We start from the raw sequence: 27,318 nt of genomic DNA, 5'->3' as shown, positions 1-27,318 counted from the left end.
TAAAGACAAACTCAACAGACCTTTCATTGCACACACTTGGTTATTTGCAAATCTCCTGTTGTCATATTTCTGGGTTTGATGTGAGAAAATTTGCTTTGTGCCTGCTTTGGCTTATGCAATTCTTCTACTACAGAGAGTGAAGGCCCACAAACAGAGGTAGAAACATCTGCAATCTACTCCTACTTCTTTTTCTGCTCAGTAGTGTGTCTCCTTACATTGGCCAGAATTTTCTCAGGGCTAGATCCAAAGTTTAAAACTTTCCAGTTTCTAATCAAAATTCAAATTTTTGGTTATAACTGTTTTAATTTTTTTTAAATTGTTTTAATTGTTTTAAATATTATTTGAAAGCCAAATGCAATTTTTATTTGAAAGCCAAACCATTTTGGATGGGTTTTTTGAATGTTGGCTTTTCTGTTTTCCCTCAGTTGAAATTCTGAAAAGAAAAAAAAAAAAGAATGTGCATGTGTGTATGCATTCTCTTCGACATACACATTATATGAATATGTATATATGATACATAACTTATTTGTTAAACTTTTCCATAAGATCAGCTTCAGCTTTACCATTCTGTCACAAAATTTAATAGCTGTAGAATTCCTAGTCTGTGACTGTGACAAGTCAAATTAAAGTAATTCTGTATTAAATTTTAGTTTATTAAAATATCATACCCCTAAAACATTAGGAATGGAATACAAAGTCAAAACCTGTCATGGAATACTGACCACATCTGACTTCTCTGAAAGTCCTCTCACATGAGCTAAGAGAACTCCTTGTCACCAGGAGGAGCTCTGGATAGCAGAGAGACACAGATATAATCACAGAAAATAAACCCATATGTTTTCTAGACAATTAATGTGGACCAATGGCTTAGCCAGTATACTACTCTCCATCATTATCACCAGCATGTCAGTTTTGTCTGAAAACTTGTGTGCTATCATTGAGAGTTCCAATTTCACTCAGTAGGCAGAGAATCATTACACAAATTACTCTGGTAATTTGTACTTACAGCATAATTTTTCCTTTATCATGTACAAAGAAACAAGATGACCCATTCTTGGTCACAACCATTCATTTCTCATATAATCCCTTTTATTTATACTCTTCAGAAGAAAATATTACTTGCATTTTTAAGTTTTTTCAAGTTGAATCCCTTAAACCTTGAAAGATGTAATAGGATGACAAAAAGAATTTTTAGAATGAACCCCAGACTTGAATCAAACTTCACATTCTCCTGTATTTGCAGTCCATTTTGGAAGTAATTCAATGTCCATTAAAATCAATTCATGTCTTCATTTTTTTTTTCCTGAGGATGGAGAGTCCTAGAATGTCAGGGCTGTTAATTGAAGCACCTGCAGGTGAACATGGTATTTATCTTTAGACAGACATTTAAGGGTTTTCCATTTGTTTAACTGGTGACAAAAACAACAAAATTTAGCTGACAAATTTTTTTTACTGCTGGAGGATGGAACACCTGGGGGATGATTGGACCCCCCTATACATATGCACAAATATAAACTTTGTTTTCTCATTTCAGGTCACGGAACCAAGGGAGTGTTTGAACTTCTTTCAGGATGGCGCCGGACCAGGGAGAATCTGCCATTCAAGGACCGAGTAGCAGATGCCTACTCAGATGTCATGGTCTCCTACACCATGACAAGCTCCTTGTATTTCATAGCCTTTGGCATGGGGGCAAGCCCCTTCACCAACATCGAAGCTGTAAAAGTCTTCTGCCAGAACATGTGTGTCTCCATCCTGTTGAACTACTTCTACATCTTCTCTTTCTTTGGCTCCTGCCTGGTCTTTGCTGGCCAGCTGGAGCAGAACCGGTACCACAGCATCTTCTGCTGTAAAATCCCCTCGGCAGAATACCTGGACCGGAAACCTGTGTGGTTCCAGACCATGATGAACGACGGCCATCAGCACACTTCCCACCACGAGACCAACCCGTACCAGCACCACTTTATCCAGCATTTCCTCCGAGAGCACTACAATGAGTGGATTACCAACATCTATGTCAAGCCATTTGTGGTGATACTGTATCTCATCTATGCCTCTTTCTCCTTTATGGGGTGCTTACAGATTAATGATGGAGCCAACATCATCAACCTTCTCGCCAGTGAGTCCCCAAGCGTCTCCTATGCCCTCATACAGCAAAAGTATTTCAGCAACTACAGCCCTGTGATAGGCTTCTACATCTACGAACCTCTGGAGTACTGGAATGGTACTGTGCAAGAAGACCTAAAAACACTCAGCCAGGGGTTCAACACCGTGTCCTGGATTGAACAGTATTACCAATACCTTCGAGTGGGTAACATCAGTGCAACCAACAAAAGTGACTTTATCAGCATCCTCCAGAGCTCCTTTTTAAAAAAGCCAGAATTCCAGCACTTCAAAAATGACATCATTTTCTCCAAAGCTGGAGATGAGAACAACATAATTGCTTCTCGTCTGTACCTTGTGGCCAGGACTAGTGAAAACACACAGAGGGAAGCGGTGGAACTGCTGGAGAAGCTGAGGCCACTTTCTCTTATACAGAGCATTAAGTTCATTGTGTTCAACCCTACTTTTGTTTTCATGGACCACTATGGTTTATCAGTAACTATGCCTGTCCTGATTTCTGGTTTTGGCATCCTGCTGGTGTTAATACTGACCTTTTTCCTGGTTATCCACCCTCTGGGAAATTTCTGGTTAATCCTTAGTGTCACCTCAATAGAGCTGGGTGTCCTTGGCTTGATGACCTTATGGAATGTAGACATGGATTGCATTTCTATACTGTGCCTTATCTACACTTTGAATTTTGCCATAGATCACTGTGCACCCCTGCTTTATACATTTGTATTAGCTACTGAGCACACCCGAACTCAGTGTATAAAGAACTCCCTCCAAGAGCATGGGACAGCCATTTTGCAGAACGTTTCTTCCTTTCTTATCGGGTTGGTCCCCCTTCTCTTTGTGCCTTCAAACTTGACCTTCACACTGTTCAAATGCTTGCTGCTTGCCGGCAGTTGCACACTTCTGCACTGTTTTGTTATTTTGCCCGTCTTTCTAACCTTTTTCCCACCTTCCAAAAAGCACCACAAGAAAAAGAAACGAGCCAAAAGGAAGGAACGAGAAGAGATCGAATGCATAGAGATTCAGGAGAATCCTGATCATGTTACAGCAGTATGAAAGGCTTAGAAAAATACAATAGTATATTCTCTTTTTAAAAAAGCGTTGCACAGAGATGCAGGGAAAATAGAGCAAAGATCTCAGCTGCTTGTGCTGGCCAGGTCTGACAAAGCAAAGGAAGATCAAGAAGGGGTATTCATGACACCTCAAGGTGTAAACTTTTTTAAACAAAAATAATGAAAGTGAAAGAATCTCAAATGTTTCCTTTGAATCCTCATTCTCCACCAGGGAAGAGTCTGTTGGCCATTAAGTGTTCCTGAGTCTCAAACTATAGCTCTAATGGGAATTGCTTAATATGTCATATGTAGGACTAAAGCTAAGGTGAAAAAAAGAGTTACCATTAAGTAAACACTAGGGAAAAAAGCAGATTTGTCTGAAAAAATTGTCCATGGAAGAGAATTAAACAATATTTCAAATGAGAAAAGGTTACAAGAGAGATTGAAAATGCCATAGTAATTTTTTATTTTCTTGGGCAAGTTAGTTAAGAAGAAACCTATGCAGTTGGGAAGTAAATGTTTAAAACTGTCTAAGCCAAAGTGCTTCCCAAATCCAATATACCTTGTGTATCTGTAACACCACAATTAGAGCATTAGTGCAAAAATGGATGGCAAAGGGGTAGAAGTACTATTTATCCAGGAGAAGAAATAATCATAGCCATTTGGAAATCTAACGTGTAGTTCCTTTAAATGTGACATATCACTGTAACCCCAAGAGCTCACAGCTGGTAGTTAATACCATACCCCTATTTTGGTAATTATGAATTTCCCCTTGAATTAACAGATCTCACAAAACTAACGCAGGCCATCATCATTGCAGCACTGTTTGCAGTTCCTGCAGTGTAACACTTCTGAATCCTAATTTATCAGTGTTGACATTAAATACTGAATATTAATCAAGCAGGCGCTACAAACGTAATGATGGATTGCATTTCACAGGCACAGTGTGACCGTGTGGCAGCTGAGTCAGCTCTGGAGCACCTGCACAGTCTTATCATTATATATTTGATCCAAGGAATGAAAGGATATGTTTGCTGGTCCCTGCAATATGCTGCAGGAAGTGGGATTTTCCCCTTCTTTAAGCAAAGCATTATACAAAAAATTTATCACACTAAAAAAAAACACCTTGTAAACATTTGCATGGGGCTGGATCAACCTCTAGTTGTAAGAAGACAGACTGGTCCCCTGTGGGAAGGGGAGGGGAGGGTAAAATGTCTTTTTTACTGTTATTATTATTCCTAAATATTTGAGTCTTGATCATCTGCAACATAAAGCTTTGTTATGGCAGTTGAAATTTCACAGGAGAGTGCAGTAAATCCTCAGTTACTATGTGGCACTAGAAATTGTACTGTAAAGGTCTATGAATGACTTTCTCTGCTTTGTAAACTATTCAGCTTAGTAGCCCAAGGGAAGGGATGAAAACAGATCTAGCCATTTCAGTTTGCTCTTGGCCCAGTTCTGCACTGGAGCTTGCCATGTCAATCTCTCCTTTCAGTAATTTAAAAGGGCTTGCTTTCTACTTTCTGGAATATGGTATAGCATCACCTCCATGAGCAATGTCTTCCTGAACCTATAGTATCCATGAGGACACTATGTAAAGATATCGCTATATCAAGTGTCTATGTCTACTTTGTATTACTTGTGGATACCTTTAAAAAATAATCTGGAAGTTGTTTGCCTTCCAAAATGTGTATACATGTCTACTTGTGGCTGATAACTCAGTCTCAAACCTGCAGAGTTTGCTGATGAGGAAATGTACATATGTCTTCCTAAAAAGTTCTCTGCAAGATGTTAATTCTTTGCTATGTGACCTGTCTCACCTTTTCCTACTGTTTTATGGTTAGGGAGAGACAGAAAAAAATTACCTGCAGTACAAAAAAAAAAAAAAAAAAAAAACAAAAACAAAAAAACAGCCATTTGAATGCCAGTTCTAATGTTCATGAGCTGCTTCTGTTTCCAAGGAATGCAATTTCACCTCTTCTCTATATTTTCTGAACTTTACCATTATCATTTGCCAAAAATGACCTCTGTGTTTTAGGAGTGGTCAAAGCTCTTGCTTGTTCGAGAAAACTTTTGAATGCAACATGTCTTAGAGAGGGAGGAACTTTCTAGACAGGCAAAGCTTCCAAAGTTTGAATCTAGATCTAAACTTCTAGATCTAAACTTCAGGGGTAGCTAGATCAATGTTACTGGTTTGACCCAAAATATTCAAGGGCCAGACACAGAACCGAGATCTACATAGTTCAGTAAGGTTTGCTGGGGATGTTTTAATGTTGGGTTATGGGTCAGATATGTCCCTAGTTGGGAAGTTTTTACTGACCTTGATTTGCATCTTGATGACATTGTGCAATATTCATCCTATTTTGAACAGTCCATTGTGAATGTCAAGCATCCCAATCTTTTTAGGTTTTCTCCACTGCCCACACAAAACCTGGATTGTTGTAGCACTGTGACCCTTGGTTATCACTTCTGGAAGTGTCACCTGGGAAATTCCTGGTCTTCTCTTGTACTGTCCAGATGTATCCCAGGGATGTCTGTCACGCATTGTGTTGAGGGAAATAGCACTTTCCAAAGCCATCAAAGCCAGGATTCATCTCATCTAAGTTCAGATATTAGCAATGTAGATATTTATATCTGAACTTCCTTTATGGCCATAAGAGAGTGACAGACACTTCTGATCCATTTTACAGCTGTATATTAGGAGTAAATAAATCACATTTTGTAAAATGCAGGTTTCTGTCCATCAATGATCAAGGAAGTTCAGCAATTGGTTCAAACACAGACATCAGCAATGCAGACTCATCCAGGCTTGGAAGATTAACCCCATTTAAATGACAAAATATCAAGAGAAAGAAAAAATATTATAAACATGCCTCCCAAGGTTCAATTTTAGGGATAAATCCCAGGAATAACTCAGCCCAAATTTTATGTTTTGCTTATGAAGTTTTATGCACAACAAATTCTTTTAAAAACTGGAATTCCCATGGCAGAGTATAGTAAGTCAAGACACTAGAAAATGTCAATATTAAAGGTGGGCTCACACAAATGAGCAAGAATTTGATGAGGTGTCAAACCAACTCCTTTCAGTGCCATGCAGGTGCAGTAGCACTTGTATGACAGGTACCAAATATATAGATAACCCACTGAGACTAAAAAGTTTTTATTTCTCTGTTAATTCAGGAGTGAAGCAGAAAACAAACCACACTTCCATGGATGTAATTTTGTTTTTTTCAACCAATTTCCACATCCACCAAAAAATACAAGTTCAGCCTTTACTTCTGCAAAAACGTCAGTCTCTGTGGAACAAGGAAAACTGGAATAATTTTGGGATGCATAATCTGTATTTTTAAATTCTTTCTACTTGTTTTTGCTTATTTTTCTTTAAATTTTTTCAGTACATGATACCTTTTACTACAGCACCTTTTCAGTTTAACTGGAGCTGCATAACACCTCTGAAGAAAGCACTTAGCTCATGCCAAGCAATTTGACACTGATGACATGCTGCATACTGGATATCCATTACACAACTTTTTCCCCAGTTACCATAAATCCCCTGCAACACTGTGCATATTTCTTTAATGTCTGATTTTATATATGGTCTAGAAAATCTTCCAAGAACCCTGTGTGCATCTCCTGCTTGGTTTGGTTTCATTCCCTCAAAGTATATTGCTTTGAATTCATTGTTGAAATAACTCTGTTGAAGTCAACAGATTTATTGCCATGATATATTTGATTTTGCATGTCTTCTATCTGGTAAGGAGTGATACCATGACAAATAAGCCTCTTACTTCGTTGGTGTGCTTGTTGAACAATTTATCTGTCTATACTCTATAGCCATAGTTGCATGCTGCACTCGGGGGCTGCAGTGAAGGTCTGTTTCTTTACACTTTGCTCTGTGGGGTGTTTTAACCTCAATCTAATCTTCTGTCTTTTTTTTTTTTTTTTTTTTAATTAGAGCTAAGTCTTCACCTCTGTAGTCCAGTACTTGATGTAGTTTTAAAGTAGGTTTTAGGAAAAAATTCATTACTGTGAGGGCACAGGTTGCCCCGAGGAGCTGTGGCTGCCCCATCTGTGGTTGTGTCCCAGGCCAAGCTGGACAGTGCTTGGAGCAGTGCAAAGTGTGCTGCCCATTGCAGGTGGTTGGAACTAGATGCCTTTAAGGTCCGTTCCAACTTAAACCATTCTATGTCTCATAAATGTATTGCCTAACAAAGCAATGCACTTTTTAAGTTCAAGGTAGGTATGGATGCATAGTACCTTGCATGCATAATTTAAAGAGATTATCTTCAGGGTTATTATTCTCAACTTTTTACTTCAAACAATTCCTATTTACAATGTAACATGCCACATGTTAATGTCTATTCAAGTTCCTTGAACAACTCTAGTTTTGAAATTTTCTCTGATGGGAAGGAAAAGAACCAGGGGGGGAGGAAGAATATACAGTTAAGTGGTTGTGTAATCAGCATTCTTTTTTTCCCCAAAGGCTTTCACTGCTCTACTGCTAATTAAGTCACACTGAGTAGCAACTCTAGCATAATTAAGATTTATTTCAACGTAGTTATTCCATATTTCACTATGACAAGAGCTTGGTTTATTGTCTTTATGCAAGTACCATGCTAAGTCTCTGATTAATTTTTCAGCAATTATAAACTTTAATAAGTTATTTTTCATTGCAACACTAGGTTTTTGAGTACTTCAAGCTCCCATTTGATCTCCTAGGAAACACTGTAAGGAAGCAAAGTTAGGCAGTCAGTGAGCAAGAGAAGTGTTGTGGTGTTGGGAAAATGGGATTCTTCTCAAAGAGGCAGAGTCTCCTCCAACAAGGCTTTAAACAAACAGTGATACTCGGGATATCTGAGAAAATTAGGGTGAAGTGGAAACCAAGTGAAACATTGTTTGGAGTGTAACCAATTTATTATAGACAGATAAAGCTTTGATTCTTCTTTCATAAATTCTTACACAGGCAAAAGGCATTTGAACAGGAAAGGAAACTTTCAAAAAGAGCTGAAAGATGCCAGCAGAGGTATTTCATGCTCCACTTGCTCTCTCTTTGCCTTCTCAAGAGCAGCAGCCCCATCAGCCCCTGGTACCACCCTATGCTGAGTGCAGGAATTCACAACTTCCCCAGGAGTAACTTGGAATTTGTGACCACAGCAGCTCACAGGTTGACACAAGCTGATACATCTCTGACCAAGGAGACTTTAAGGGCTTTTTTTAGAGATGTTCTTTGGGAGTTTCCCACTTGTCACTACAGAGTCCCACACAGCACCTCATCTGCCCAACACTGGAGTGGTGTAAACACTTCTTCTGATATGGCAGTCAGGTAAAATAATTTTCTGGAAGCTTTTCTTTTTAATCCTAGAGGCTTTTCCCAAATACAATCTCTTTTTTTTTTTTCCCCTCAACCATTTCCTCATCTCTTTCTACCTCCTTAATGGTTTAAAAGCCAAGGATCCAATGTGAAATTTGGATGCTCATCCTACCCATAGCTACGCAAAACATCATTATGCACAGGTTTGAGGTGGGTTATGGATGTTCAGGTCAAAAACAGAGATCAGGCTTTCTTGCCCACACTGGCAGCCAAAACCCTGCTGAAAACAAGTACATGTGAAGCAGTTCATCTTTCCTAGCTCTCTTTGTTTCCTCTCTGACATACCAGTGTGTCCACAAAACTACTCTAATTCTTTTCCTGCTTCCTCATTAAAACAGAGTTTCTCTTTCCTGCTCCCTGAGGCTATCTTCTTTTTGCAGCTCAACTAATTTCACACTTTATTCTTCTTTGGGTACTCTCAACCTCTTCAAAATTTCCCTATGTGTTTTTGAAAATTCTGAGAGCATAACTCTGTTGAAATAAATAGATGTTTCTATGCTTCAAAGTGCAGCCTGTGGTACAGACCTAACTAATTTACAACAAAGCCCAAATACCAAAATAATTTCTTCAGACAGAAAAGTGCCTGTAAGAAAACTCATCCAAAAATTAAGCCTAAATTTCCATTTTTATTAGGTTTTTACCTCATAAACTTCTACTTTTGATTCCTTTACTTTAAGCATTTATTTTTCAGCACACTTTTATCATAGAAATGCCTAGTTTTTCTCTGCTTTTCTGTCTCATCAAGAAAAATAAATGGACATTTCTTCATGACCTCTAAAAGAAATTATTGCCCCTGCATGGAACAACTTTTTCATCAAATTTCTGTCCAGAGCACATTTTCCGGGTTTAATTGCAAAAACCACTGGAAACAAGTATTCTAGTAGAAATGCTGATACAGCCTTAACTACAGAAGAATGACTGGTACTTCAACAGTGTCCTGCTTAATTCCAGCACCACTGCATCAGCCTGCTGGATACTCCAGGCAGTATTCCTTATATGGATTGATAATCATCTCCTTCACTATGTGGGCAATATCAGCACATCAGAGTCTACCCTGCTTACACAGAGAAATCATGAACAGATAAGCCCAGCTTTTTCTGGAGAAGGGAAATATCCCATGGTCAGGCAGAGTGGCAGCCTCTGAGACTGCTTCTCAGTCTGCCATCTGTGTGCTGGATATTGCACTGAGCTCCTCTGTAAAGGACAAGAAGCATCACTCTTCTTTCCATAAGCCATTTGAGAATAGGACGTGAAATATTTTAGATTTAGTCATGGATAAACATTTTTTACATGGGAATTTGAAAAGAGATGTCAATCAAATAGACTAAAAGTCTCCATGAATAGAGAAATCTGAGTCTGCAACATCTTGCTGTCCTGACTTGATACTTCTCTGATCTTGTTTTCTTTCATCAATAAGGACTGAAATTTTTTCCCACTTACCACATTGAAGATAATCCCTGACCTACAAAAACATTCTGATTGCCAGAAGCAGACATTCTCTTGGAGGAAATCCCATTGGTTTCAGCTCCATGTCAAGGGAGATTTTGCAGGATTTGGACAGCAGTGTTTGGAATGTATTTCCCCAGGCATAAGCCCTCATTCCCAACATGCAGATCCAAATACTAAACATGTAGGATTAGTAGGATGTGTGATTTTGCCCCTACAGAAAAAGAAGAGGTCATCGCAAAATTCAGCTCTGAATTCACCATAGGTAGAAAAGCAAAGAGTGGTCAAGGAGTCAACCTTGCTATTACTGTACCTGTGTGAAAATTTCAGAGAGGGCTCATCCAGCTGTGAAAGCTTAAATAGGGACAGTATCATTCCCTGAACAAGAATTTATTCTTTACTCACTACCTCAGAGAGCCACACTGCTCCTGAACAGCATCATGGAGCCTGTCCTAGGTCCTAGGTATGATAAAGTTGAAGCACAGAACTGAGGGTGCATCTTCTTAATACCAAGTCATTCCAGGTTTTGTAATGATGCAGGTGTTGGAATTCAATCTTCAAAGCTACTAAATATCTAGAGAATTCCCTGGCACAGCTTTGCTCCAGAAAACCAGCTCTCTCCCAGCAACCCTGGCATAGTCTGGGTGCTGGCATCTCCCAGGGACAATTCCCACCAGGCAATTGAGTTACAGTCACCCAGTTTTTAGACTACAGGACTGTTTCATAGCATGGACAATGACAGACCACATCAGCCTCGTTCAGGGCTGCTGAGCAATCCTGACATTACTTGATTTATTCTCAAAGTTATAACTTTAGACAGCAATGCAGTCTATGTTCATAGTCGTATTTTACATCTGAAGATCTTCATCTGGCAAAGTACTCAAGTAAATGATTTCGTTTAATCAAATTCTAAAATCTCATGGACTGGGATATCTTTAAATTTAAGCATATGTTTAAATACTGAGCTAAATAAGGATGCACTTATGTCTGTGCTTCAAGTTAAATAGGAGCTTTGCAGAAATAGAGGTCTTAAAAGAAAAAGCTTTTTTTCCCATAACATACTAAATTCTACAATTATTGTAGCAATTTCACAATATGTAGAAAAACCATGCCAAGCACATATATTTTTCAGGGTTTCAATTTCCCTGATGCAAGACATCTCAGGGACATTTTAGTGATTTGTAACAGTCATACAACACTCAAGCAAGAACAAAGCCTTGCTGAGCATTTTTTCTGGAAAAAAATTAGCAAGATATTTGACTCAGAATGAGAATACAGTACCTAATGATGTTAAAGCTCATTTCTAAATGAAAAAATGAAACTTTTAATTTAACGTAATTCATTATTTCAAGTGACATATTAGAGAAGTGCTGGATATGCCTTTATTATGAATAAGACAGGGATTGCTCAATGAAGTTAAATTAATCTTTGCTAATAAAATTATAATAGCACCCCCCATAAAAAAAATTAAAAAAGAAAAAATGGCTGGCTTTGTGCCTAGTGTAAAATTTGTCTTGGCATCATCTATTGCTTTTTAATTAAATTAAATATGAATGGTGACATAAATAGGACATAAGTGGAGAATCACATGTCCTAGGGCTGCATCTGTTAAAGAACACTTATATACATTGAGAAGAGAAATCAAGTCCCCACTTGTGGAAAAACAAATACAACTGCCAAGCCATAAGCATGGTAAATAATCCCATTGGCTTCAGCTGGAACCATCAGGATGTATATGAAGATATGGACATAAGTCTTTGTCAGTCTGAGGACTGGGGTAAATTGATATTCTAATCTGAAGAGAAAACAGAACTCCTTAAGCCAGACATTTCCTCAAAACCTTTCCAAGAAAAAAGCTGTTTGAAAAACTTTGTCTGAAAACATAAACTCAGTAGGTACACAAGGCTCCATAAGCATTTAAGAGTGCAATGAAAACCATGAAGTAACTCCTCCCCTGGAATGCCTGTAGACAATACTTTGTGTGAACATGTGGCCAGTTGGAAAGGAACGTGCAAAAATCAGATATTAGAGGTGTCTCTTCCCAGGCTACAGTCAAAGGAGAGAAACATGTGCTGCAAGTCCTTGAGCTCAGGTGGACCTTTTAGGATGAGGGCCCCTGCATGAGTCTGGCAGCAGCTGCCAGAGCTGGGGAATAGTCTGGGATAAGCAGTTCATGAACTTCAGGGCACTGGCATAAGATGTGGTCAGGCTAATGCCTCTGAGGCATCTCTGTTCATTGTAACTGCAATGAAAACGCTGGGAAGTAGCTCTGGAGTGATGGGCAGGAACCAGTTTGGCTGTTCTCTTTGTTTGGTGGGGTTTAGGGTGGGCCATTAGGGCTCCAAGAGGGCAGGTCAGTGACTGGAGCAGCACAAACAAGGCAGCTGTGAGCAGCCAAGAGTCACTAAAACAGGGGCTGAATTAAGCAGGTTCTTTAACGAAAATACAGATAAATTTTCCCATTTTTTAGTTCCATTTGCCCCTTCTTTTAACACAATGCTTGGATTTTTTTTGGCTTTTTTTTTTAAGCCCGTAATGGTCAGATTTTCTACCTCCCTTTAAGTTGCAGAATTTGCTTAACCCTTTTTTTTTTTTTTTTTGGAATGTAGATTAGATGTTTAATTACTGGGATTTCTCAGGTGTAGGCAACTTTACTATGCTACAGATAAATAACATAAGTCAATATTGATTTTCCTCCCTTGTAAAGCTCCCTTGCTGCTGAAAACTGTTAACATTTTTCAAGATTCAACCATGACCATATTTGTATAACAGCCTTTTACTGAGCTTGAAATTCTATACCAAATACTGATCTTTTAAAGACTGAAATCTTCAATAAAATATGTTACTCGTAAATATTAGGATTTCCCCTTTCTTCAATAGAAAGATATTCAGTATTAATCCATATTACAGTACCATTTTTTCAGGTGCCTGTTGCCTTACATTTAGATTTAGGGGAAATGAACAGGGGTCTTTTGAGAGAAAATGTGGCGCTAAAATGTTGGGCAGCAGTAGGAACTGGCACCTCTATCCTCACAAGAGGTACAGGGCATTTCAGGACTTGGGAAGAGTGGGTCAGAGCCAGGGAATTGGCAGCCCTGAGCTGGCATATGGTCCCTCACTGATTCTCTGCAGATAGGCAATTTACAGGTGCCCTGGAGCTGTGTGAAATGCAACCAAATGTTTCAATTGCAACCAAATGTTTTGATTTCCCAGACAGAGCTGGCCACACGATAGCCGGCACAGAACACAAGCCAGTTCCATTCCTCCCCAAACACTCCTGCCAGTGGATCCCTTCTCACCAAGCTTCCTCCTGCTTTCTAGTTCAGCCTTCTCCCCTCTCCCCACAACCCCAGCAGCTCTCAGCTCCTCTTCCCACAGTGGTAGAGTTGGAATTTCAAGCCCTTCCAAGTCAAAGGCATGGGACAATCCTTCCCAGGATTTCTTGACCGTCTCTGGAAAGACGAAGGAGATCTGCCCACGTTGCACCCAGAGCTGCCCATGGCTCAGAGATCTGTCCCTGCCTCTGTGCTGCCTCTGCTCTTGCTCTCAGTAGTAAAGGTACCATGAACATCCCTCAGACCCTGCAGTTTACAGCAAGCTTCTAAGGACACATTAAATCATTCACATATTCATTCACATTCCTCCACCCAGTGCAAATATTTGGGCTTTGCCTTCAAGTCTCTGTCTGCATCCTGAAGTCCTGATCTGTGGCACCCGTCTAGAGGGAACGTACTGGGCTAGGATTTTGTGCCTGGTTTCCTTTCAAATGAAAACAGGCAGAAAATACGACACAGCAATTTTCACCTGAATGTGAGGAAGGACTTATTAGCTGTAAGGGTGATTGGGCACTGGAACAGATTGCCAAGAGAGGTTTTGGAATCTCGTTGTCTGGAGATACTCCAAAGTCATCTGAACACGATCCTGAGTAATAGGCTTCAAGGGACCCTGATTGAGGGGAGTTGGACTAGATACCCTCCAGTTGTCCTTTCCAACCTGAACCATTTTTGTTCCATTTAACTAGGTGGGTAAAAAGTAGAAAATCTCTATTCTTCTTCTAATAGATTTATTTCAAGCGGAAAAAGAATTTTCTTCTATTACATCATAGCTACTAAGCTTTATTTGGGAGAAGGTGTTGATGCCTGCCAAGGTGAATGAAGCAGAGAGGCAGTGATGTCTCAAGGCCAGGTTGCATGGGGCTTGAAGCAACCTGGTCTAGTGAAAGGTGTCCCTGCCCATGGCAGGGAGGGTGGAACAAGGTGATTTTTAAGATCTCTCCTACCCAAACCATTCCGTTATTCAGTAATTCTATTTCTTCTTGCCTGAGCTAGGTTCTGCCATTTCTGCTTCTGTTGATTCTGTGCTAGTTTCATTTTCATGAGGGAGGATGCAGATTTGATCCAAAGTTACAGAAGTATCCTAGAGAAGGAAAAGGGTCATTTCAATGTATTCCAAGGAATAGTTCAAAAACTCTCTAAATTATTATGAATCAGAAAAGGTAGCCCAGAACTGTGGCATGAATTTTTCCTCTTCATTGCCAAGGACATAGAAAACGTTGATGAAGTTTTCTGTGCATGTTGCAAATAAAACAATTAGAAACTCATTTCAACCAGCAAGGCCCTAAAACTGCTGAGCTCCTAGAAGCAAAGTGATCTATGTCTGTCTGTAAGAGAAAGATCCCAAAGGGTTGGGACTGCATGCAGGTTTGGTAGCAGCCATAACATGATGAGAGATTTGGCAAATATATTCACTATTAAAATTAGGGGTGGGGGTGAAACTTTATTATGAGTTTTGCAAACAAATTTCTCTTCCCACCCCCCAACCTGGGTTTGGTCTGGGAAATTACAACAATAAAGTAAAATTAATTACAACAAATCTGTCTTTCAGAGGCAGGTCAGACCTGCTGGCAGCAGCATCTCTTGTTTGTCAGTAGCCACTATAAAGAAGCAGCAATTACTGTTCTGGCATATAAAGGAACGGCTGAAAATACTGAGGTTTTGCTATTTTAGCTTATATTGGTACTTATGCTGCCCTCCAGTGATAAAGACAGTTGTTCCAACCTGTATTCTAGATTTCTGTAGCATTTTACTTCTGATCTGCTCAATTTGCACTGAAAACTGCAGTTCTCATTCCTGAATTTTAGCAAGTTCTTGTCTAAAAGTAATAATAGTATATATGTTCCAGTTAATTTTATTTGTAGTTTTTTCAAAACTAAAAGGAAATGTAGATCAATTTCATGTGAGAAATAAAATAAGTACATGGATTTAAATATGAAAAAAGCACACAAATATATAACTTTGGACCTATTAAAGTATCACAGTTAATAAGAGTTTCAATTAAGTTAATTTTAATAGAGATTGACATTTTAGTTTTAGTTCTGCCAAAAAAAAATCCATATTCATTGCTGTTGTTATGCAAACATCTCCCTTGTACTCTCAGTACTGGCTTTTGGTGGAGGTTTGATGGATGGATCTTAGATCTCTTCTGAGTTCCTGGTTCTCTCCCATGCACCTCTGAAATCCCTGAATAGTGTGAAAGTCAGGTGGCACCTTCCTGGCAGCACACAGACTGACAAAGAACTGGTGGCATTGAAGCTTCTATGAGCTCATGGTGCAACAGAAGAAATGTATGTTCCTTAAGTCAAAGGATTGGCCCAGCTTCCCACAGCAAATTGAGTGTTGCAGAGGTATTATTGGTGCTGTAAGAACCCATCACCTGCCAAGAACTGACCTGTATTTTGGCTGATTCCAGTACCTATAAAAATATGAGAGAGTGGAAAAGTTTGAGCATTACTTTACTCTGCTGTTGCATTCATGACCACTTTTGGATTCTAGCTGCAATTTACATTTCACTTGGGAATGATGCAGTGGTACTGGTTGCTTTTTCTCTGTTTCTCCTTTACTTAGTGCTTTTTCTAGCATGTATCTCAGATATATGGCTGAAGCTCACACAGACATTTCTGAGTTTTAGAGTAGGGGATACAAACAAAATATTTATGAGTAAGTGCCTGAGTGAATGGCTTGTGCAGAAACCCCTGTTTCCCTCATTATCAGTAGCAACTTTTCTATTTCTCTTAAAACTAAATGAACCTTTGTCTCCCACACCCATTGCAGCACCCTGGGTTTGTACAGTGATCAGCAGGACAGGTCAGAACAGAATTCCTGTGATCTGGACCTGAAGGAGTTTGCACAATCTTCCCTTGGCAATTGACATTTTAACCACCACTGACAGTTTAAAGACCATTCACTTCTTCAGTGAGAAGCAGCCACAGAATTTTTTAGGTGTAGACCAGTCCAGGCTGAGCAGGTTTTTTTCTGCTACAATGCAATGACCAGAGCCCCACTGTGAGGTGGTGTGTCCACAAGATTCCCCTATTATAGAAAGAAATGGTTTCTTGCTTTTTATTAGTCTGGGGTAGTAATTTTACCAAACCTTCTGGTCTAGACTTCTCCAAAATAGTATTGAACAAGAGCTTCAATGGGTGTGTGTAGCATCCAGGCAGAAAGCTTGCTGAACAGATAATACTCAGTGAAAGAGTTAATAACCAAAAGGGTTTGAAGAGTATCCTCAGGGTTTTCTGGATGTAAGTCTGGTTTTCAGCAGCCAGCTCAGGAAACAATTTTATGTAAACAGATGATGTGCCTGAAGGTATCACTGAACAACAGGCCCAGGAATGGAAAAATACAAGACCTCATACCACACCAGAAGTTTTTCATTCTTTACACAATTGAATCTGCCCTCTTAATTATCTCAATCTGGGCCAGGTTAATTGGAGCCTTCCCTGACGTGAGTCAGTCTCACACATTTTCTGCATCTTTGCTAATTAAGACAATTTTCGCCTTTTATAGTTGCTTTAGTATTCAGAGCAGTTTGACATAGGCTAATTATAATTATTGAATGATGGCTTTAAAATTTCATGTTTGTGATGACATTTTATCACATTAAATTGGAATCCCATAATCCTTCTCGTTCCGTGATAGACGAGGGGGTCATCTCTATTCTGGAAGTCATCCACTGTCTGATACTGTGCTGTCATTGGCCATTTTCATTCAGAACAATTGCAATCTCTTCTACTCTTCAACTGAAGACATCCAGCATCCATCTGATTCCAAAGGAATACAAAAATTCTGAGTTCAGGATCCAGGGCACAATCCTTTTGCTTTGATCCTACAGATGTCCTTGCTCTGTGTGATTTGGGAGAACTGGATGTGAAGGAACTGAGGCTCAGGAAGGAAGAGGCCAAGGCAACACATTCTTCTCATGATTTCTTCTCTGTGTCCAAATCCACAGCATTTTAAGGGCATAATCACTGATGCAGAGTGGAAAGTCTTCCCCTGAGATTTTCAAGGTTCCCTTGAGCTGGAGGAGCAAGAAGAGCTCAGTCTCATCACGCAGTCATAGCTGCTTGCAGTCAGTGCTCTATCACAGCCCACAGCAGCTTTTCCCCACCACTTTGTGAAGGTGAAGGCTCCTGCAGATGTTCTCAGGGGCTTTCTAGAACTGACACTTCCCTGGAGTAACTCTGAACTGTTCAAGGCTTGACAGCAAAGTCCCAAAACATCTTCTTTGCTTCATCGCCACGGGTTTGCTACTTATCACTCTAGTTGCAGTCCCTTGGCTTTTGGTGCAAGTTTGTAAATAGAAAAATCAGGGCATAAAGTGGAAGAAACTTCAGTGACTTACATAAGCATAGTTTACTTGGATTCATCCTATAGTGTGCAAGGGAATTTACTTACTGAATTGTAAATCTGTGCCAACCTACAGGCTTGCAGAGGAATTTTCTACACTGAGTAGTGCTGTGATGGTGAGGAAACAGAGCAGTTTGCAAGCACAGATCAGAGCTGTGTCAGCACAGCCCTGTGCTGGAGCTCGTCCCTCCCGTGTTGAAACAAGGCTATCAAGTAATATACATCAGCACAACCCAATCATTTTCAAAATCACACCAGTACCTTTGCTCAGATCCTTTACAACTAACCCTGCTATTCATAGCCTGGAATAGCTTTACAAGCACAGATATTCCTACTACTTTCACCCAAAACTTCCAGGCACATCCTCCCATCCCACTGGTGTCTGTAGGAGAGAACGTATGCTTATGAGCTTTGTTCATTTTGCTCACACAGGATTTGAAGATTTTATTGAACTGTAAGTAGCTGGGTGTTTAATTCCTTCTAAGGCAGGAAGAAAGGCCAGTTGCAAATGGGATTTGCTTTGTTCTGGGTTGAGGAAAAGAAGCTACAAAGCTAAAAATTAAATTTGGTGGTGCAGAGAAGCTGCCATAGCATAACCATGCTGTTACTTCTTCTTGGCTTCTTGTTAGAAGACTAAAGGTTTCTGTTTACTAAAATTCCATCTTTTTAGCCCAGGTGATTCTGTAGCCTGTTTTACCAGAATTTCAAATAGACCTGAAAATTTGTATCTATGGTGGGTTTTTTGCTGCAGAAATAATGTCAGATATAATTAATGAGTCTTGATGACTGCAAATTTGAAGCTTATTATTTATGACTGATTATATAGATAAGGCTGTTATTTCTTCTATCTTCAGTTAAGGTAAATATGGCTCATATCTCTCTGTTCTGTTGTGCTGTGCAGATCACAGTCTCTTCTAAATAGCTGACAAAATATAGCCCCTTGAGTGTGTGTGGACCAGCTGAAATTTTTCCTGATTTCTTTAGTTTTTGATCAAAGCACCATGAGATTTTGGGAAGGTAATGGTGTCAGCAGAGGTAAGCAGAAGCAGCTTTGAAACACAGCCCTGAAAAATACTGTTAAACATCTGGGTTTTTTTAGGACTACCCAATAAACTGTGCACCTGTGGAAATACAGAATTCTATTCTAGAAAAGTTCTCCAGGCTCCATTGTTTCCAGAATAGTTTCAGAGTTATGCAGAATTTTTTTCAAAGATGCTTGCACATATTTCTTAACAAGTGATTGGAGGTTTGCAGTCCTAATCATTTTCTCAGAGTACATCTTAGAGCATCTCTGAAGGAGTCCACAGCCCTTGGATTATAAGTAAATCTGCAGCAGCAGAAGGCAAGGGAAAATTCACTCCCCCACTACATTTATAATGTCTAACACCAGTAAAAAAAAAAAAAAAAATCAAAAAAAAAAAAATAAAAAAAAAAAAAACCAAACATAATAGAAATTGAGATAGGAATAGATCTATTTTTAGAGCTCAAATTTTTTTCTTTCCCTTCCTGGCAAATATCCATATTTTGGAGGTTGCAGTAATTTCTGTTGGCAGGAGAAATCAATAAAGAATTCAGCTATTTCTTCAGCAACCTTCTTTTTCACTTACAAACATGTGAAAGGCACAGCCTCCAGGCAGGAGGAGGCTAAAGAAAGTCCCCTCTTCCTTCTCCCCATGTTCAAACCAAAAATCTCCCCCAGGAATTTTCAGAACTATATTCCCACTCTGGCTGTAGTGTGGATTTTTATATCTCCACTTTTCTGGTGTCTTCTACATCCTTCTTACCTGTCCTTCTGACTCAGAGGCTCAAGCACCCCAAACTTGTCGAGTCACCCTTTCCCACACGGACCCCACATGCTCTGGGTAACTCCACAGGCCTGGGATGGAGGGAGAGGTGAAGCTCCTGCCTCCAGGGATGAGCTGCATATTTCATTTACCCTCTCACCCTTCCTTTTCCCTTTCTCCCAAGGCACCTCCTGGACTCATAGAACAGTTTGGGTTGGAAGGGACCTTAAAGATCAGCCAGTTCCAGTCCCCTGCCATCCTCAGGAACCTTCCACTATCCCAGGCTGCTCCAAGCCCCATCCAACCCAGCCTTGAACATTCCAGGAATGGGGCAGCCACAGCTTCCCTGGGCAGCCTGTGCCAGGGCCTCACCATCCTCCCTGCCAGGAATTTCTTCCTAATGGCAGTTCTGAAATATGACTGGGGGTAAGAAAGGCAACACCAGCAGCAGATCCAATGGTAGACAGCATTTCTAATGCTGTCATCAGTGATGCTCGTGCTCAGCCACACTGCCCTTAACTTTTAAATCAACAGGGCAGGGTTTGACCTCTGAGAGCTCCAAATGAAGCGAAATTCACGTTTTTATATTTGCAGGCAGTTCAGACCAAGTATTGTGCTACATCCACTGAGCAAAATAATTAGTCATTCACTAAAATCCTTTCTCCTGCTATCAGCAATGTTTTGGCCTTTGCTGTAAATTAAGATTATAACTGTGATCATAAAAATGCAGCTACGCTGGCATAAATTTTCTATCTATATTCAGCCACAGAGATGACAGACACCTTTCTAAATAGAAATGTATCCATTTCTGCACTGTAACATTAAAACTCTTCCCCAAATGAATTAGTACTTGGATGGAATACAAATCAGGTTATCTCATCATCACTTTTTTTTTTACATCCGTATAACAGAAACGCTTCAGTTTAAAGAAATGTAGTTGGTAGCAACTGACAGCTTGGCAGCATATAAATTTTGTGTATTTCTGTATGTTATTATTCTCTCATTTTTCAAGCATTTAATTAAATCCCTGTCATTCAAACAATAGTGTTTTCCCCTAAGATTTCATTGTGACATTATACATCAAGTTCTCTAAATAGTTTTACCACATCAGTTTGGCCATCCTGTTATAAATAGCTCCTCAGCATGAATTTGCATCTATGTTCTCAATCAGACAACTTTCTATTTTTAATTCTTCAGAGGAATTCCCAGAGGAATAGCTCTTTTAAGACCTCAGAACTGCAAGGGATCTCCTGCTCATAAAATGTAAAAAGAAGTCCCTTGACAGCTGGCTCCTGAAAAATGTGATTCATGCACTGACTTGCTAAAATAGATATGTCTGAACCAAAATAAAAGTTCCAATGTAACAGAAACCCCGTTGAAACACTGCCAAAAGTATAAGCAGTCTCCACAAAGCATTAATGACCCGCGGTGGCCAATGTCTACAAAAGTCAGGAAACAAGGCAGAATGTTTAAGAGATTCCTAAAGCTGGTGCCTGGCTCCCATTGAGGCTCAGTGCTTAGGAATTTTTTTTTTATAATCTGGTTGAAATGTACTTTTATCATTGCAAAGGCTTTGAAAAGCCTGGCTGTACAGCAGCTTTGAGATTGCCTTGTTAGTGGAGCTCCCCAGATGGAGAATTTAAGAAGCCCATTTTTCTGAGCTTGTACTTTCATCACTTTTGTACCCAGTAAGGGATATCTAATCAAGGACTCAAAAATCCTTAGATGTGATCAAATACCCTGGCCATCCTAGTGTTAATGGGAGAATCCAAAAAAAAAAAGTGAAATTGCCTAGAAATAAAACTGAAATAGAGCAAAGAAATTTCATTTCTTTTGAAGAGTTTTGAAGAGTCTATTGCAGAAGGAAATGGGAACCAAAACCAGTTAAAAATGCATTAATCTTTTTAAAAGTCATTCATTTTTAATAATGTAAGGTATAGGTTCCATTATTCATGCAGGTAAAATCAACTTAAAGCAGCTTTTGCTAAAATCCTGACAGAATCCCTTTGATGTCTCAACCCTCAACTTTCATCAACAGGAAGGAAAAGCTCAATTCTGTTCCCTAGATCCAGAAATCAGTCGCATTGCATAGAGCCCTCCCCAAGCTGACCCACTTGCATGATCAGCTCCACAAAAACAATAAGTCTATATTCTGGGAGATGAATCCAAGCAAAAATAAATCCTGATTATGGCACAGTTTAAATGCTCAAAAAGAAAACATTTTGGGAAAAGTGCTGGACAGTTCTGTGGAAATTGGATGTAGGTGGAGCAGAGGCAAGGGACAATGCACAGCTGTAAACGAAGCAGAGAACCTTTACAGGCAAGAGATTTTTAACATTGAGGCAGCATATTGCCCTCCTCCCCTCTGGTTTCAGATGGCCAGCACTGTCCTGATGTGTCTCAGGTCATCTGGAATTGTTTCAGAGATCTCACTGCTGGTTTGAGAGCACTCAGCATGAGCCACAATCTTTGGATTGCACCTTGAAATGACAGAGTTCCTAATCCAAGAAATTATTTGTACACATACTGTCATTTTAGGTCGTTCCCAAGTGACACAGTCTGGACTTGGGAATTTGGTATCTCTCCCAGCATTTGGTATTTGCTATAAAATCATGCCCTCATATGGCTTGTACCTCTGCCTTCTGTTTGGAGGTTTGGGAACAGCTGTACCTGAACACTTTTTATCAGAAGCTGAAAACATAAATAAGAGCAGAACAAAGATTGTCAAGTCACTGAGGACCTTTTAGCTGAATAAGCCATGAAATGGAGCAAGTTACTCACTGTGACCCAAAACTCAATAAACTTTAAGTAGAGCAAAGCCAAATGGTAACTTTTTAATTAGATAAAGGAAGCAGAAGAGACAAAATAGTGTTACAGCAAGGGCCACTGTCAAGAAGATATTTTTACTGGCATCTCTGTATAATTAACATCCTAAATGAAAGCCTTTGAAAAATGAGGGGACTGTGCAGACCACATGGAACAGAGAAACTTGATGCCACAATAAATACATCTGTGGTGTCGTCCAGAGTGGCAGAGAGAAAACTTGCTATGTGCCGTATTACTCTTGGATTATTATGTCCAGACACCATTAATTGCTCTAAGATCAATAGGAAGAAAAGATTTCAAAATTTCTAGAGTGTGTGAGGAGCCAGATCTGAGGATTTAGATAACAGCATATCAGAAATTCCTTTTTATGTCATCTTAGTAGCTGACAGACTGATATTCCTAGAAATATAATTCCTTGACAAGAGAGAGAGAGAGATAAAGTGTGAAATACAAGATAACACGGTGAAGAGTGTATTGAGGAGGTGAAGGGAGATACAGTAGAAAAGAACAGAATAAAAGGACATTGTTAATGTGTTAATCTGCATGAGCAGCTTCTTGAAGGCATTATAAGGTGTTGTGCTAAAGCACACGGAGATATTTTGTCCTGTCAGAGATTATGACTCTGAAAGATATTCATGTGCTACTCAGAGTGCATATCCCTCTGCTCTTACACCTTGCCCATGGTGTTATCTTCATGTGAAACCTTTTGCATGGCTGTAAGTACATGAATACTCTGCCTAACTCTGAAACAAGCTTCTCCTGGACAAAGCATGTTTGCTTTGGTACCCATTGAAAATCCTTTTCCTGCATAGAAAGATGCAGTTATTTACCTGTTGGCAGTGTGGATATCTCTTGTCCATGAGAGGATATCTCTGGACAAGAGATATCTCTTGTCCTGAGAGGGGCATGTAAATGTTTTGTGTGTGTGTTTGCACACGGTCAAGGTCAATTCTTTGTGTAATGAGGTGCTGAGAGCTAGGGGTTTTTATGTATGATGGGGTTATTATCATGTCCCTTCCAACCCAAGCCATTCTAGGATCCCATTGCACTCAGCAACAAAACTTATCAAGTTTTCTCTATGTAAATTTTGAAAAAAAATTCAACCAACTAAGTAACCAAAGGTGGGAAAAGTTGGTGGAGATGTCAAGTTCTCAAGGCAGCAGTGGAGTTTCTGCCCCCCTTGAGCCCGTTAACCATGAGCTGGCAAGATTTCCCAAATCATGTGCCATAAACTGACTCCTCAGCATCGGCTCGTTAAACCCCAGCTGCTGATGACTTTCAGTACCTTGAGGAGCTGTTGTACAAAGTTCTATTTCTCCACCATGTATTGGCCAGGCTCTCCAGCCAAACAGCTCCTCCCATGGGCTGCCAAGGTGGGGGAATCTATACATCTCCCTCAGAAAGGGGCTGTGGGACCTTTGAATCCCATGGGAATTGTGTTGGCATTGAGGTAGCCCAGTTTTGAGGTAGTCAGGATGCTGAAACTCTAACACCTAAGAGGAGACAGTGAAGCAATGACAGGGAAATATAGTTTTATGTCCTAAGGACAAGGACTGAAGGAATTTAAGTTCAAGAAACAAAACAGAACATTTGCAGGAAAAATACTGAAATATTTGATTCTATTTCAAACACATGAAAATGAATAATTTATAAATCCATCTCTTTTAGGAATTAGGAATAAAATTAATAATAAATTATAATAATTACTAAATACCAACAGTAAAAACCAACTTTTCATGCTATTTTTAACAAAGCAAGTGTTGATAAAACAGCACTTTCCAAGGACAAGGAAAGGGCAGTACTCAAAGGGGTCTCTTGAAACAAAAATACTCAAAGATTGCACCAAGGCAGCTAAAGCTCTTGGGAAGGGAGGTGGGAAAAGACATGAAAATTTAGGTCAGAAAACCAAAGAGAAAGTCCTGATAGTAGCTACCTATGAAAATTCCTACTGTATCTTACTTATGTGATATTGCTCTGCTCTTGGTAAAATTTAACAGTTTTGGATTGTGCCAAAAATAAGCAGGGATTCAGCCCTCACATCTTCCTCTTACTTTCATAATTATATTAGGTTTTCTTTTGTGGCAGGTGAAATTAGATTATTCCCAGCAAAATTAAACAAAGAACACCCAAAATGATAGCAAAAATGAAGGAGCAAGATGCCATTTCTTCTCTGCTTGAAAGCCTGGGCAAGGATTTCCATGTGCTTCCCCATTTGTGCAGAAGTTTTGCGTATTGCTCTGGATCCAAATTTAAGGACGAAGGAACTCAAGGGATTTTAGTTCAGAACAAATGTTGTGCAGCAAAAGCAAGAAAAGTTTCAGTGAAATTTGCATCCCCATTCTTGTTTTCCACTGCAGGGATAAATAATGGATAAGCAACCTCATGTTTTATTGCCAAATGTAAATAAATTATTAATTTATATGTGTGTATATATTTTTTTTAAATTGTTTGTAATCAAATGATAAATTTTACTAGCTCATGATTCAGAGTTTAGTTCATGGTCTGTGAGAATGAAAATATACAGTATGAATCAGTGAAAGGTTCTGCTTTCTCAGCACATCATTGCAAAGGGTGATGTCTAGTATACATTTAAAACAGAAAATTCCTCATTTTCTGTTCCTGTGCTCCAGGATTTCCCAATATTAGTTACCACTGAGCATTAAATTGTCCAGCATTTTAGTGAAATAATTTAGATTATGCTGTCCTAGAGGCAGTGTGTCTGGTTTTTGCTGAATATGTCTTTGAGACTCTTTGCCATGGCCTTCACTAGAGTGGATGAACACCAAACATTTTGAATCCTGCAAAAGCTTAAGAGACAGCTGGCAGCTTCTGAGACTTGAGTCTCAAAAAGGAGATAAAAGCTTTTGGAGCCTCTTTTGGATAGAGGCTCCCACTTGGGCTCATCCTGTATTTCGCTTCCTTGCACTGAGGATTGTTCCACAGCCTCCTGGAACTGTTGGAAATGCTCCCTTTGACTTCTGCAGGGTTTTACATCAGTTTGCAGGGGGATAAGAGAAGGCTGTTTCCAAAATTGTTGGTATAACTTGACTGGAACATAAGAGAATGCAGCCTTTTATAGAGAGGTCAATGGACTGAGCAATAATACAAGAGCAGATGCTAAAATAACACCCAGGGTAACATAAATCTTATATTTTTAGTTCAAATCTTTCCCAGGATCCATTCAGTTATTAATGATATTTTCAGGACAAAGAGGAGATAATGCCATGCTTTCCAAGCCGTTTCATTTTGACCTTTCCTTGTTGTTTTTGAATTTCAGGACCTAAATTAGGAAGGGAGACTGTGTTGCATTTGTTATACAAAGTTACCTTCTGAACTGATTTTCATGTTTGAAATTGAGCACCAGAACAATGAAGTTATAACTTCATTGCCATCAGAAGTTTGAACATGGAATTTTTTGGTTTTTAGTACACAGTACTTGCAGTTATGAAACCTTCAGCATTTTGAAACACAGGAAAGAGCTTGAAATGCATCCATGTGTTCAGCCAAACTACCTGCACATCATAATGATGATTCTTTTGATGATGACTAGTGACAAAAAATAAAGATAATTCAATTCCATTCTATTTTTTTGATATAAGCTCTGATCCAGCTGTGTTTTCTTAACTAAAATAAATTCATCCTCCAGCAAAACACATGGTTAGGAATCCTTTGCAATTTCAAGGTGGCAGTTTCCTGCCAAGTGTCAAAATCACACTTTTCAGTATGCTTGAAATAAACAGACTCATGGCTTCTGCAGTTGAACTTTATCAGTGCTGGCAAGTAAATTATGACTGCTTTTAAAACTTCCAAGCCAAGCATACAAGCATGAACCAAGACTCTAGCATGAGAGTCTGGGATTTTTTTGGCCAGAATAGGGACATTTCTAGACATATTTGGCCAAAAGATAGAAGCAGGCATTTCTTGGGCAAAATCCATTGTGTCGTGACAAAGGTGAAAAAAAAAAAAAACCAGGATAAATGAATTGTGCCCTAAAATACCTACTTCTTCCTGCTGAAGAGGAAGGAAGATTGAGAGCTCTAGTTCATGCACAGATGAATTATCAGATGTTGTAGTTATGCATAGATGTAGAGGGGAGGTGAGATGAATGCAATTCTGAAGGGATTTCTCTTGGAATAAACCTCCTCTGATGACAGCCAACAGCTGGAACAATGGGTACAGCCAAATACCTGCAAACTAATTCCAGGGAATAACAGGAAAACTACAAACACCAAGTAAGGCACATCCTGAGACTTGCCTGAAGCCTAGAAATAAGAGTATTTTTATGACCATTAGTGGGCTTTAGAACATGACTGCTGAGAGAACAGTCTGAGAACATGTTGACAAATGCATCTCAGAAGAGGTCTGGATACATACAGAGGAATCAGCAATGAGGTGTCTACCAAGAGGAGCTGCATTATTGCTATGTTCATTGCTGATCCCAACCTTGGGACGACAACAAATAATTGTTTTCAGTGGAGCTTCCATTACAACCCAGGCTTAAAACTGTATGTGTATTTGTAGCCTGGGGGAGGGGGGTAAAATCACAGAAAATTATCTAGATAGTGTCTAAAAGTTGGTTACTTAACAATGACTATTTCAGACAGTGCAATATACTTGCTCAGTGTAGTAATAAATTATGTGCAGTTTGCCAAGTAATTTACCCAGTCCTCTTTTCATCATTTCAGCTTCAAAATGCTTTAAATAAACTGTGACACTATGTAAATGACTGTGTATTTATTTGTTTCTCTTAGACTCTAATCATGCAAGTGAGAAAATACTGGGTATTAAATGGACTATGCAAAATAGATACAAAATCCCAGACTTTAGACTCCGTTCTATTAATTAGATATGAATGATAAACTGTTTGTCATTTTAATGAGGAACATAAGGCGATGTAGATATTGTATATTCATTTTTCATATGAGATTTCATTCCCCTGCTCGGATTCCTCTTTCCAGGGAAGCAGCTGCTTTGCAAACATGCTGTAAAGAAACTTTGGGCCCTTTCCAAGCGCCCTCGCATGTCGGTGCATGGGTGAGCTC

General features: G+C 39.4%; 1 protein-coding gene across 2 annotated transcripts in view; it reads left to right on the top strand.

Moving 5' to 3' along the window:
• PTCHD4 (patched domain containing 4) overlaps positions 1–26,999 on the top strand; it is a 102,962-nt gene extending 75,963 nt beyond the window's left edge. For both annotated transcript variants that reach the window (XM_021529768.4, XM_021529769.4), the window contains exon 3: positions 1,535–26,999. In XM_021529768.4, coding sequence (XP_021385443.1) covers positions 1,535–3,168 — 1,634 coding nt within the window. In that variant the 3' untranslated portion in view covers positions 3,169–26,999. The remainder of the gene's footprint in view (positions 1–1,534) is intronic.
• Positions 27,000–27,318: the final 319 nt, after the last annotated feature.

The sequence above is a fragment of the Lonchura striata genome, chromosome 3, assembly GCF_050655825.1.
Source record: "Lonchura striata isolate lonStrDom1 chromosome 3, ASM5065582v1, whole genome shotgun sequence".
Classification (NCBI taxonomy): domain Eukaryota; kingdom Metazoa; phylum Chordata; class Aves; order Passeriformes; family Estrildidae; genus Lonchura; species Lonchura striata.
Note: the sequence above shows the minus strand (reverse complement) of the source record. Positions and strands in the feature narration are given on the sequence as shown.